General features: G+C 41.6%; 1 protein-coding gene across 5 annotated transcripts in view; it reads right to left on the bottom strand.

The window, feature by feature from the left end:
• Window positions 1-7579, bottom strand: part of Hmgcll1 (3-hydroxymethyl-3-methylglutaryl-CoA lyase like 1) — a 205687-nt gene extending 198108 nt beyond the window's left edge. For 3 of the 5 annotated variants that reach the window (XR_008213280.1, XR_008213279.1, XM_052714759.1), the window contains exon 1: window positions 7178-7578. Coding sequence is in view for 3 of the 5 variants with exons in the window: in XM_052714759.1 (XP_052570719.1) it covers window positions 7178-7285 (108 nt within the window). In the remaining 2 variants the exon portion in view is untranslated. Of the gene's footprint in view, window positions 1-7177 lie in introns of all 5 variants that reach the window. The other 2 variants (XM_052714742.1, XM_052714733.1) reach the window with 2 other exon arrangements.
• Window positions 7580-12837: the final 5258 nt, after the last annotated feature.

Below are 12837 nucleotides of genomic sequence, written 5' to 3'. Positions count from 1 at the left end.
ACATGGACGTGAGTGGGGGTAATGAAGGGCAAGGTTTGAGGGAGAGAGCTTAGAAAGAGCGGGAGATCCCAGCTGGATCAAGAACAGAGAGGAAGAACAAGAAATAAGAGACCATGATAAATGAAGACCACATGAGAATAGGAAGAAGCAAAGTGCTAGAGAGGTTCACAGAAATCCACAAAGATACCTCCACAATAGACTACTGGCAATGGGTGTGAGAAAGCCCAAACTGACCTACTCTGGTTATAGGATGGCCAAACACCCTAATTGTCGTGCTAGAAATCTCTTCCAATGACTGAGGGAACTGGATGCAGAGATCCACAGCCAGGCCCCAGGTGGAGCTCTGGGAGTCAATTGGCAAGAAAGAGGAGGGATTGTATGAGCGAGAATTGTTGACACCAAGATTGGAAAAATAGCCAAACTAGTGGAAACACATGAACTATGAACCAATAGCTGAGGAACCCCAACTGGATCAGGCCCTCTGGATAAGTGAGACGGTTGATTAGCTTGAACTGTTTGGGAGGCCCCCAGGCAGTAGGACCAGGACCTGTCCTCAGTGCATGAGCTGGCTGTTTGGAACCTGGGGCTTATGCAGGGACACTTAGCTCAGCCTGGGTGAAGGAAGGAGGGGACTGGACCTGCCTGGACTGAATCTACCAGGCTGAGCTGACTCCCCAGGGGAGTCTTTGTTCTGGAGGAGATGAGAATTAGGGGTGGGCTGGGAGGAAGGGGGTGCGGGAGGGGGGAGGACAAGGGAATCCATGGCTGATATGTAAAATTAAATTAAATTATAAAATTTTAAAAAAAGGGGGAGAAAAAGAGTTAAATCGTAGCAGAGAAGCCACTGCGGCAGGAGCTTGCATCATGGCCATAGTCAAAGACAGAGACAAACAAATGCATTTGTGCAACTTGCTTGTTTGTGCTCAGCTCCATTTCTCCACTTCCAGAGTCCAGGATCTCCTTTCTCAGGAATGGTGCTGCCCACAGCAGGCTGGGTCTTCTCTATCAATTAATGATTAAAGACAGTACCCCGAGGACGTAGTCACAGGCCAACCCAACACAGGCAAGCCCTCATTAAGACTCTCTTCCCAGGTAATTCTAAGTGGTGTCAAGGTGATAATTTAAGCTGACCATCATACTGCCCAAGCATAAGGACCAGAGCTCAGGTTCCCATCACCAGCATAAATGCCAGGTGAGTATGAGGCTCACCTGTAATCCTAACACTGGAGGCAGAGACAGAGGATGTCTAGAGCAAACTAGCAAAATTGGCCGTATCAGTAAGCTTTGGGTTTCAGTGAGATACTTGCCTCAATGTATAAGGTAGAGAGAGACAAAGGAAGACACTCAATGTCAACCTCTGGCCTCCAAACACATGCACACATCTGCACATGTACCTGCATACACATGGGCGTACACACATTCAAACACTTTACACACACACACACACACACACACACACACACACACACACACCATACATACATACATGCACACATAAAAATTGTGAAACCTAAAATTATAGAATCCAATAAATTAGACTGACCAAGTTAGACAAATTTGAAGAAGGAATTGGTGCAAAGGAATATAAGAAGAAAATATACATACTGAACATGGGAAGAAAAGAATAAAATTACAGAAAGAAATGTAAACTATACATAAGTATCTAGTTATCAGAATTGCCACACACCACTAACTAGACAAATGAAAATAGTCTCAATGTATGTGATTGGAAATCAAAAAGAGAGTGAAAAATGCATTATTATCAGACAAAAGACAAACAGCTGATATTGCTTGCTAAGCTTTTCATTGTAACTGCCAAGAAAGCTGCATTTTGTATGGCTGCTATGTATTTAAATTATTTACTTATTATTTATTAATTTAAATTATTTGTGTGCTATATGCTTATATTAATACTCATTTGCATCTGTTGTATTATACACACATACACCCACATTGCCTGGTCTACAAAAACAAGCAAAGACATTTTTGTGTGGTACTAAGGACTGAACTCAGAGACTTGTGCATGCTAGACTCTAACCATTCTGTATTCTCAACCACTCTAACATTTTATTTTGTGACAGTATTTCACTGAGTTTCCCATTGTCTCACTAAGCTGCCTCCTTCCTCAGCCTCCCCAGTACCTGAGCTACCAGGCTGTTGCTTTCTTAAAATTGTATTTATCTATTCGTTCATTTACTTATTTATTCAGTGTTTGTGTGTGTGTGTGTGTGTGTGTGTGTGTGTGTGTGTGTGTGTGTGTGTGTAGAGGTCAGAGGACAACTTGTTGGACTTGGTTCTCTCTGTATACTAGGTGGGTCTCAGGACTGAAGTAAGGTCATCAGGCTTTGTTGCAACTAACTGCCTTTGCCCACTAATCCGTCTCACTAGCCTGCAGACCGGCAGGTTTGCAGTCAGGGGACTGAAGTGAATTCTCCCAGCTGAAGAAAAGCAGTCCCCAGTGTAAGACTAGAAATGAATGAATGAATGGTGAGCAAGGGAAAGGGGAAATACACGCACAAATATAAATTAACAGGGACTGAGTAAATACGGTTTATAAATATCCCATGTGGAGAATAAATCCATATAACAAGAAGTAACTGAAGCCAAAGGGCAGCAGTGGGTCGTGTGATAGCTTTAGTTTAAATGTTATAATAGCAATCATATTCTATTTTAGTGAGTCAAGGTTAGATGTTGACAGATTATAGCTAACAACTATGAACATAATTGTAAAAAAAAAGTCTATAACTGACATGTTAATTCAGCAGGGAAATTAAAAATATGTTATTCCAAAATAAAGCAAAAATGAAGGAACAAAAGGGAACAAGTCACCAAAGAACATAAAATAAACAGAAAGCAGTGAGGCTGTTTCTTTTTCTAAAACTTTATCTCTAGTCCTCTCAAGTTCTTTAGTAAGTACACTAAAGCTACACAGTCACAAATAAAATGTATAGAGTTCAGATGACTCTTCCACTAAATTCAAGCAGAAATAGCATACATAGAGTTTTTGTTTGTCTTTTGTTTTTTGTTTTTCAAGACAGGGTTTCTCAGTGTAGTTTTGGTTCCTGTCCTGTATCTTGCTCTGTAAACCAGGCTGGCCTCGAACTCACAGAGATCCGCCTGGCTCTGCCTCCCAAGTGCTGGGATTAAAGGCGTGCACCACCACTGCCCAGCCATACATACGGTTTTTAATTAGAGAGAGGTGAGCACCTAACTTTACTAGTTTGATTGTTTTTAAGAGGTCACCTCTAATTCATCAGGATATTTTATATTGAGTGTGTACAATGAAATTTTAGGGTGGAGGCAAGCTAGTCTATGTACAAAGTCAAATCGTAAGATGCACAGCCAGCTGTGATACTTTGGGAATGGGGAAAACGTTGAAAAGAGAAAAATACCCTGTTTTCTAGCCTGCTGTTAGCAAGCATGGCATTCTTTCACATTCAGAAATTTCTATCAATCCCAACTGCAGCCAAGTTATCTCATAACACATCATCCAGCCCTGTATATCATCTTATCTACCAAATTCAACAACAAATAAGAGGTAAAGTTCCTTGTGGTTTATTTACAGCATTCAAATTTCATTTTCATCCTTTCTTCACCATCAAATCCTGGCTGAGGGCTATGTAATAAAAAGACAAGTCACAAACCATAACAACACCCATCCACTGGTACTAAGGCAAGACCCGAATGATAACATGGGCTTGTTATCATTAATTTTGTACTAATTTCACAATTATGCATTACATACTAATGTGCCAATCATTGCTGTAGATTTTCCCAAGTATGTGACACTTGGCTTGTCCTCTGTAAAGATGTACAGTCATTCATTTGTTTAAGAAGTACAAACTGATCATCAGAACTAACCAGTCATTTTGTCAGGTGTGGTAAGTCCAATGATGGGTTGTTTCCTGGTCTTAATGGGCTTAATATATGGCAGAGAGTTATATTCCAAATAATCACCAAATAAATGGGTAAGCCACATTATATACAATAGTTCACGCTACAGTAAAATCATAAACAAGGCTAATGGGAAGGGGTTCATGAAAAAGTGGCACTCACATTGAACACTGAAGACTGAATAAAAGCTAACTGAGAAATATCTTCTAGCAGAGGAATGAAACAAGCAAAGGGAACATGGTTTATAGAGAATTCAAAGAAGGCCACTGTGGCAAAAAAAAAAAAAATGACAAGAATAAAAGGGAATAGTTTAAGATGAGATGAATGAAGGACTACTGGAGGCTTCAGAGACCCAATTGTTTGTCCATTTCTAAAAACAAAGGAATTCACATAAGGTTACGAAACAGAGTAATGGCATGATTTAACTTGAAATACAGAACTTCTCGACTGTTGAGACAGTAGGTTGGAGAGGAAAATGAAAGTAACAAGGGTAAGACAACAGTCTCATCATACGGAGGTCACATAAAGCTGTTTTAGAATTGTAGTGCTGATGAAGTTGGAAAATAGATACATTTAAAAGGAATTCAAGAATGGAATTCCAGGATTCTATAATTCTTTGAAAGTGATAGAAACAGAGAAAAAGAAGCCTTCTGTTTTTGACTTTGTAGAAAGAAGCGAATTGTGAGCAGATTCTTTGCAACAGGAAATCCTGGGGAAAGCCCATGGTTGGAAAGTGTATTAGTAAGGGTTTTGATGGTTATGATAAAACACCATAAGAATTATTTTAGCTTACAGTTCCTTATCACAGTCCATTACTGAAGGAAGTCAAGGCAGAAACCAAAGGAAGAACCAGGAATCAGGAACTAATGCAGAGATGATGGACAACCTCTGTTTACTGGCTTGACTTTCATAGCTTGCTCAGACTACTTTCTTGTAGCCCCCACTCAGGGGTGTCACTGCCTACAGTGACCTGAGTCATCATGCATCAATCATAATTCAAAAGATAATCACCATCACATATCAATCATAAATCAAAAGATAATCACCATCACTCATCAATCATAAATCAAAAGTTAATCACCATCACTCATCAATCATAAATCAAAAGATAATCACTACAGTCCTTTCCACAGGCCAATCTGATGGGGGCATTTTCTTAACTGAGGATCCCTCTTCCCAAATGACCCCCAGAATGTATGAAAACTCAATAGCTAGGAGGATTTGTGTACAGAACAAGGATGATTTTCCACAGAAAACTAGCCAGCACAGAAAGAGAGAACATGAATGTAAGTAGGAAATGTTCATTATCAATTCCTGTTGAGATATCTAAGTGCAGACTGAAGCTCAGAAGAGAGTTGAAAATATAAAAACCAAGAACTGGGACACAAATAATAACCAGGACCATGAGAGGAGATAAGCTGTAGGACAGATGGACATGATTCCCCAGACAGACTGGCAAGGAAACAGAGAAAAAAGAGCTGGACCAAAGAAGTGGTTTGTAAGGTGTATTTAGGGAACAAATGGGAGCATCACAGGCAGAAGAGTTGGCAGGTATTAAAAGAGAGTCTTCCAGAAAAGCACATAAGAGTGTAAAAGTTGTGTCTTTTGATTGCCTCATCAATAATCCTAGTAATTTTCATTTTCTCTATATCTTCATCTTAACAGATAGAGTGGACACCATCACCTATCAGCCTGCTGTTAATCACCATCCACAAGGCCCACAAAATGTACAAATCAAAACACTGGAGCATCCATACAACTATAATAATCACCTAAGCAATGAAAGTCACCACATGATTTCATCCTGAAACATAAATGTTAGGGATTCTTGATTGCGTAAGACCTACTGACTGCTAAAGAATGTTGACAGCCTGCTAGGAAGTTCACAGCAGAATACATGGGAATTACCCGCGAGGACGTGGGAGGAGATGGAGCACAACTTTCCGCTTCACCACTCCCACCATCGGGTTTTCATCAGAGGACCCTGGCCAATCCTTTCGTGCCTTTTTTAATCAGTACGTATTGCTTGTAGAAAATAACGGATTTCATTGCATCACTTCCCTGTGTGTGTATTATACACTGTGATCGTATGTACTGCCTCATTACCCTCGCCTAACCCTCCTCTTCCTCCTGAGCCTCTTCATTTCTCTCCATCTCTATTTTCATTGTTTCTTCGTTTGTTTCATTGTTTCTTTTCTGCCCTCAGCGACAAAGAAAACATGCAATGCTAGTCTTTTCAGGCTCTGGCTCATTTCACCGGACGTGGTGACTTTCTGTTCCAGGCACCTACCTGCAAAGAACTTGATTTTGTTCTTCTTTCTGAATCATAACTATTGTGTGATATGCCGTGTCTTCTGTATTATATCCATTTATCTGTTGATAAACACTGAACTGACCCTAGGACTCTTGCAAACAGCCCTGGCCAATTCTAATTAAGGAGGCACAAACTGTCTATAAATCAGCCCATAAATGCTGAGTCCTACTTGTGGATCCAAGGTTTCAATTGCACCTGTTGGAACACTGGACTGAGACTGCACCATAAGAAAATGTATAACTACTTTTAGAACAGTTGGTGTAACGTCACACAGCAAAACTAGACTAGCCCACTAAAATACTAAAATAAACTACCTTGTTTACTAGGTGAACAGGCGCCTATAATTAAAAAGGCTAATAGCCAAGGCCTCGCGGAGCCCTTGATTCATAACAGGTTTCAGCATTTAGAACGATTACAGCTCTTGGGGAAATGCAGGAATGATTTTATTATGCAATGGCTTTATTCAAGTTTGTTTAATTTTGTTAATGCAAAAAGACATTAGGGATAGTCAACGCTCTGGCCTGACACGTGATTTTAAATAGTAGTATGTCTTCCTAGTGTGCATTGGCTTCATTCCTTTTTCTAACCCACAGGTGACAAGCTTGTAGTCTGTCACACGTTACAAGGAAGAGAGTGAGAACAAAGGCATTGTCCTTGAGAAAACGCCTCTGGATCCAAATTGCAGTAGATAATGCATCCCTTCTAAGGAAAACACACAGACATGATCACTCCTGTAGGCCACCTGCAAATGGTCCGGGGGAGGGAAATTGCTAGGCCTGCAAGATGAGTCCTACTGGTTCACAGCAGAGAGGGTGAAAAGACTTTTCAGCTACAGAGCCGCACACTGACACAGAACTGCTGCAGACAGGGCCCTGGCATACAGAGCTGACACAAAGGGATGAGAGGGTGAGGTTGATGGGAAAGAGGCTGTGCGGGAGGGTGGGGGCGCCCTAGGCCGCGAGGTGGTACCTGCGCCGGGTCCAGCGCCCCTGCCACTGACTCTCCGCTCCACAGATGCTCGCGGAGAAGCTGCTGGTAGCTGAGGCAGTGCTTGGCAGCAGATGGTAGATTCCCCATGCCGCAGCCTGGGTGCCGCGGGCGGTGTTAGATCGCAAGGCCTGAGCCCGGAAGACGTAGAAGCCAGCCGGGAGCGCGTCCCGCGGGTGCCCGCACAGGGTCCGAGGCTGCACTGCGGCGGCGCGGTTCCCGGGCAACGCCCAGGCAGGGGTGCAGCTGGCACCTGAGTCCAGCGCGGAGACCCAGAACCCGGATGGGAACAGTAAAGTGAGGCAGGGTGGCACCCCCGCCCCACCTCGAATGTGGATCTGTCAGGGTTGACTGTCTGCAGGTGCCCACCCACCTACTCATGCCTGAGTCAGAGCTGTGGGGAAAGACAGTGGCCTCTGAGAGGAAAGAGCACAGGGCTCTGTACAGACAGTGTTTCATTCCCAACCACAAGCCTGTAGGGCTGTCCCTCGGAATTCGTTTGAGGGCTTGTGTCAAAACTCTATTTAAAATTGCTGAGGCGCTTTGCTATATAAAAAAAAAGCATAAACTCTATAAAAGAGAATCCTAAATTAGGGGAGATCCTGGAGGTAGGCAGCACACCATGAAGTTGTCAGTAAAGCCGATGGCGCAAGACAAAGGTTGAAATGCTGGATTCTTTTTGTTGGTTTTCATTTATTGATTTTAGTGGTTCTTTTTGTTGGTTTTCATTTATTGATTTTAGTGGTTCTCTCCTTCCACTACCATGAGGGAGTCAGGAATAGAACTCAGAGGGTCGGTCTGCCTTGGCCTGGCCACAAGCCCCTTACCATCTCCCTGGGCCTGAAGATCTATTTCTTGTTAACAGAAATGGCACAATAACTAAAGGCTAGATCCATTCAAACAAAAACAAGTCCTTGGGAGATTAGGACCGAAGATTTATATGGTAGCCTTAGGACCGGACAACCCCTGCTTCCTTGTGCCTACTTCACAAACACTCTTAGATCGCAACACCCTGATAGTCTTCAGTGTGGAGGCTGTAGCTTGCAGTTAATAAGACACAATCACTGAGAATAGTCTCTGGGGTCCCTGCAGTCTCCCAGAGACCCAGCTAGGTGTCTATGGCCAGGATGCTAGCTGATCCCACTATTTCCACAGCTAGTAAGATCAGGAGTGGACTGATGCATACACTTGCCTGCACAGTGCAGTATACAAAGTTTAATTTCTGGAGCATAATGTGAACAGATGTTCAAGGGATTCACGATCCAGACCTGTTAAGGAATATTTTTTATTAATTCTTGGAGAATATCATACAAGGTATTTTGAACATATTCACCCCATTTACCCCAAATTCTCTCAGCCACACTCTTCACCCCTTCCATCCAAGCTTAAGGTATCTTTTACAATTGTCCTTTCCTCATTTCAAGTCCAGCTACAATGAAATTTTGAGTTCTGCAGTTCTTTATTGTGAGGACTATCCTGTGCATAAGATTATTATATATATATATATATATATATATATATATATATATATATATATATCCATGGATGTTTCACTTGTATGACCATGTCTGCACCACAAATTCGAAGTGCCTGCAGAAGCAAAAAGAGGGTGTCAGTTCTTCTGGAACTGGTGTTAGAGATGATTGTCAGCCACCATATGAGTGCTAAGAACAGAACTTGGGTCCTCTGCACAAGCAGCCAGGGCTTTTAACCACTGGGCCATCTTTCCAGCCCCACATGAAAAGAATTGACCCTACCCACTAAATATCAGCTGTTATGTAAAATCACCGTTCCTGATACACAACTGTTGATGTGGCTGCTGCTGCTGCTGGTGGTGGTGGTGGTGGTGGTGATGATGATGATGATGATGACATTTGCTGAGCATTTATCATGGACCACATACAATTCTAAGCACTTCCTGGGGATGTCACCAACTTCACAAGGAAGGTCCTATAATTGTCATTTTACAGATTAAGCCACTTGCAGCACAAACTGCTTATTGAGAAAGCCAGAACTCAACTGCAGTCGTTGGACTTCAGTCTCCGTCTTTAACTGTGACGCTGATGCTGCCTTGCTGAAATCACACTCAGTCAGATATATAACATTTGAGGCATAACTTCTTTCCCATTATTTCAAACATTTCAACAATAGGTGAGACTTATTAGAAATTTAAAACCTCTCGAGATTAAGGTAACTGACTCCCCTCTCCACAAGTTGTTAAAATTGCATCAGAAACTAGAATGCCTGGGGGGAGATCTAAATATCAGGTGGGGTTAGAGTCCTGGGACCACACTTTGACAAGTGGACATTCAACCATAAATATCAATATCCATTACATTAGAATCATTATTAGAATATCGACAGGGTCTTATTATTTTTATTGTCAACAGTTCAGAAGGAATCTTCACATTGTTTTTAAAATTCAGGATTTAGTCCATGTATCTCAGCACTTGTCTATTTTACTTAAGTCTTTTCACAAATACATCAGCGGGTAGAGGTATAACCCAGTGACAGTGTCATCTTAGCAGATTCGAGATCCTGAATGCAGTTTCCAGTGCTGCAGCCATCACTACCATCCAGCAAAAATTCAACTTCTTTCCCTACCCCTCTATCTTAGCTTCAAATGGAATCTTCAGATTTCTACACAAAATCAAAACACCCAAATAACGTAATTAAAGGTTTTGTCCCTGTTTGGATTGCTATGCCTTTAGAAAAATGTGATTTTTTTCCTTTTGGTCTAAAACCTTGTTTTTTAAATAGTTCCAGGCTGACCACAGATTATTAAAAAGAATACTATCTAATTACAGAATTTTTAAAATCTCATCAGATGCAATTTCTATAATTTGAAACACATAGAATATTTTATTTGCTTTCAAATTTCTAAAGAAGTAGATGGAAAAATAGCAACTTCAGTAATCTGTACTTAACTTATAATTATCAATTGATTTCCATACACTAGGTATTAGCATAAAAGGTTTTCATGTGCTAACCCATGTAATCTTAATAACAAGCCACCTCACATAGGCTTCTTTAGTACAGCCATTTTGGGTATGGAGAATGAGAGTTACGAAAACGTCAACCAAAAGTGACCAAAGTGATCAACATTATCTAATAACTCAGCTGTCTAGAGACAGCTGTCTACATAACCAAAGTGACCCATCTCCCCAGTGACTCAGCTGTCTATAGACTGAGTCATGACCAAAGTGATAGAGCTAGCCAGTGATTCTGCTGTTGTATAGATAACCCTTGACCAAAGTGAATCATCTATCCATCCATCCAGTGACTCAGCTGTCTATAGACTCACGACCAAAGTGATAGATCTATCCAGTGATCCAATGGTCTATAGACCCAGTTATTTGGCACCAAATCTTTGCTGGTTGCACAGACTGTCTTTCTAATAAAGTGGAAGAATTACTGCTAGATGCCATATCCCTCATCATTTGATAGGTAGATTAATTAGAATGTGTGTCTCACATACAATAGGAAAAAAATTTGTATAAAAAAACTATACCATCTATGAAATTCTTGGCAGCACAGGCTAAGACACTTTCTTTATTAATAAATTAATGTTTAAAGGTAATCTTAAAGCCAGTAATTCTAAAATATCATTCATACACTTAACTGACATTCCTCCTTTGCCATTAATTCAAGTACCTACCCTCATGATTTTATTTTTTTTAAAGATTTATCTATTTTTGTTCCATGTGTATGAGTGTTTTGCCTGTGTGGGCATAAGTGCACTATGTATGTGCCTGGTGCGCAAAGAGCCCAGAAAAAGGAGTGGGATCCTCTGGAACTGGCCATTGGAGTGCAGGAAACTGAAATCTACTCCTCTGTGAGAGCAGCAAGTATGCTTTTATGCACAAAACTCTCTCTCCAGACTGCTCCGCACCTCCATATTGCCTTGAACCACAACGAGAAGATAGAAAGTTAAGGGGACATAGGAATGGAAGGACCCTTGACCAAGTCTGGTTGAAACCTCTTACCAGCTGAGGAACATAATCCCAGCAGAGCTGACATTTGCTTAAAGCCCTTCTTATTTCTCAGCTCTAAACCTGCAACTCACTGAGAATCTTTCTACCAGATTTACCTACCAGAACTGCCCAGTATGGTAAAAAAGACTGCTCCAAAGATCTTATGAACTCAATGGCTCTGAATTTTATCAGATTATAATCCCATCCAAGGCCCCTCCAGAAATACCCCCATAATTTCATCAACCAAGTAGAGAAATGGACACATTAAAATGTTCTTAGCAACCCTTTGATATATCATTTGAAATCCACAATGGTATGTAAGGTCATGCTAAGGCACATAACTGTGACTGTGCCTTGAGAAGCCCACACCAACACTTGAACATGTCATTTTCTTTCTCTGAGCATCTCTCTTTCTCTCAACCTCTGCGCTTCAAACCTATACTAAAAGTAAGGCTGGGGAGATGCCTCAGTAGGCAAAGTATTCACAGTACAAAGGTGAGAACCAGAGTTCAGATGCCTAAAATTTACTTAAAGGCTGGACGGCCATGGCAGCTGCCCATGATCCCAGCACTCTGGGAGCAGAGATAGATCCTCAGAGCAAGCTGCTTGGCTAGACTAGCCAAGTTTGACTAGCTCCAAGTTCAGTGAGAGACCCTTCCTCAATAAATAAAGTGGAGAAGGATAGAGGAAGGCATCCAACACAGGCATGAACACACAAATGCTTATGCCTGTCACACTTACACACACACACACACACACACACACACATACACACACACACACACGTGTGCATGAGAAAGAAAGAGAGGCAAGAATACACTTATAAACACTCATACCATATACACATTCACACACCAAGTAAAAGGAAGAAAACTGTAGTAATGAAAAAGAATAAAAATGCATTTTAATAAATGGTTACTGTTCTCTGAGAAGCCCATACTCATTCTCTTGGGTGTGTCTTATTCTCTCCCTGAACACCTTTCTATTTTTAATAAACTCAAACTCTGCTTCCCAATGACTCCCACTGATAATCTCTTATGCCTCTAAGCCAAAGATGCTGTTTCTTCTGAACTGAGGTCCTTAAAAGATTAGAGGACTTCTCGGCCTGCTGAGGGTGATAGTGTGGAGCTGTGCCTCTGTCACTGGCCGCTGACAACCTCTCATTGAAACAATGTAGCCCAATTCACCTGGCTCAGGCTTAGTTAATACCAGTCCTGTCCTGCTCAGAATTAGCCTAACTTGTCATTTTCAGCAAAGAGATTTATTTTAAAACTGAATAAAACGAAGAGGAGAAATTGATCCTCGCGTTGTAGCTCTAACTCCTGCCCAGTCTCTTCCTGCAGTGTGTGAGGTATTTGCTCTGAGAATGGAGTTCTCAGTTTAGCACATGATTACATCTGCAAGATGACCTGGCAAGCCTCGTCTTTGCTTGATCTCTTCCAGATGCAACGTATCCACTATCTCCCTTTCAAAGTCAGCATGCAGAATGCCAGCTGATAAAATGAAATGTGTTCTGAGAGGAGCAGCCAGGGAGTCCTAACTCTCTCTGATCTTGGGTGCTGATGGCGGGAGGGGAAACCAGCCCTAGTTCTCTGACAGTTCTTTGTTCTACTAGATAATTTGGCTCCTGATCGTCCTGTGACTTCTCTGAAGCTGAGTCAAGGAAAG

Source organism: Peromyscus californicus, unplaced genomic scaffold (genome assembly GCF_007827085.1).
Source record: "Peromyscus californicus insignis strain IS unplaced genomic scaffold, ASM782708v3 Scaffold_11__1_contigs__length_118956290, whole genome shotgun sequence".
Classification (NCBI taxonomy): domain Eukaryota; kingdom Metazoa; phylum Chordata; class Mammalia; order Rodentia; family Cricetidae; genus Peromyscus; species Peromyscus californicus.
Note: the sequence above shows the minus strand (reverse complement) of the source record. Positions and strands in the feature narration are given on the sequence as shown.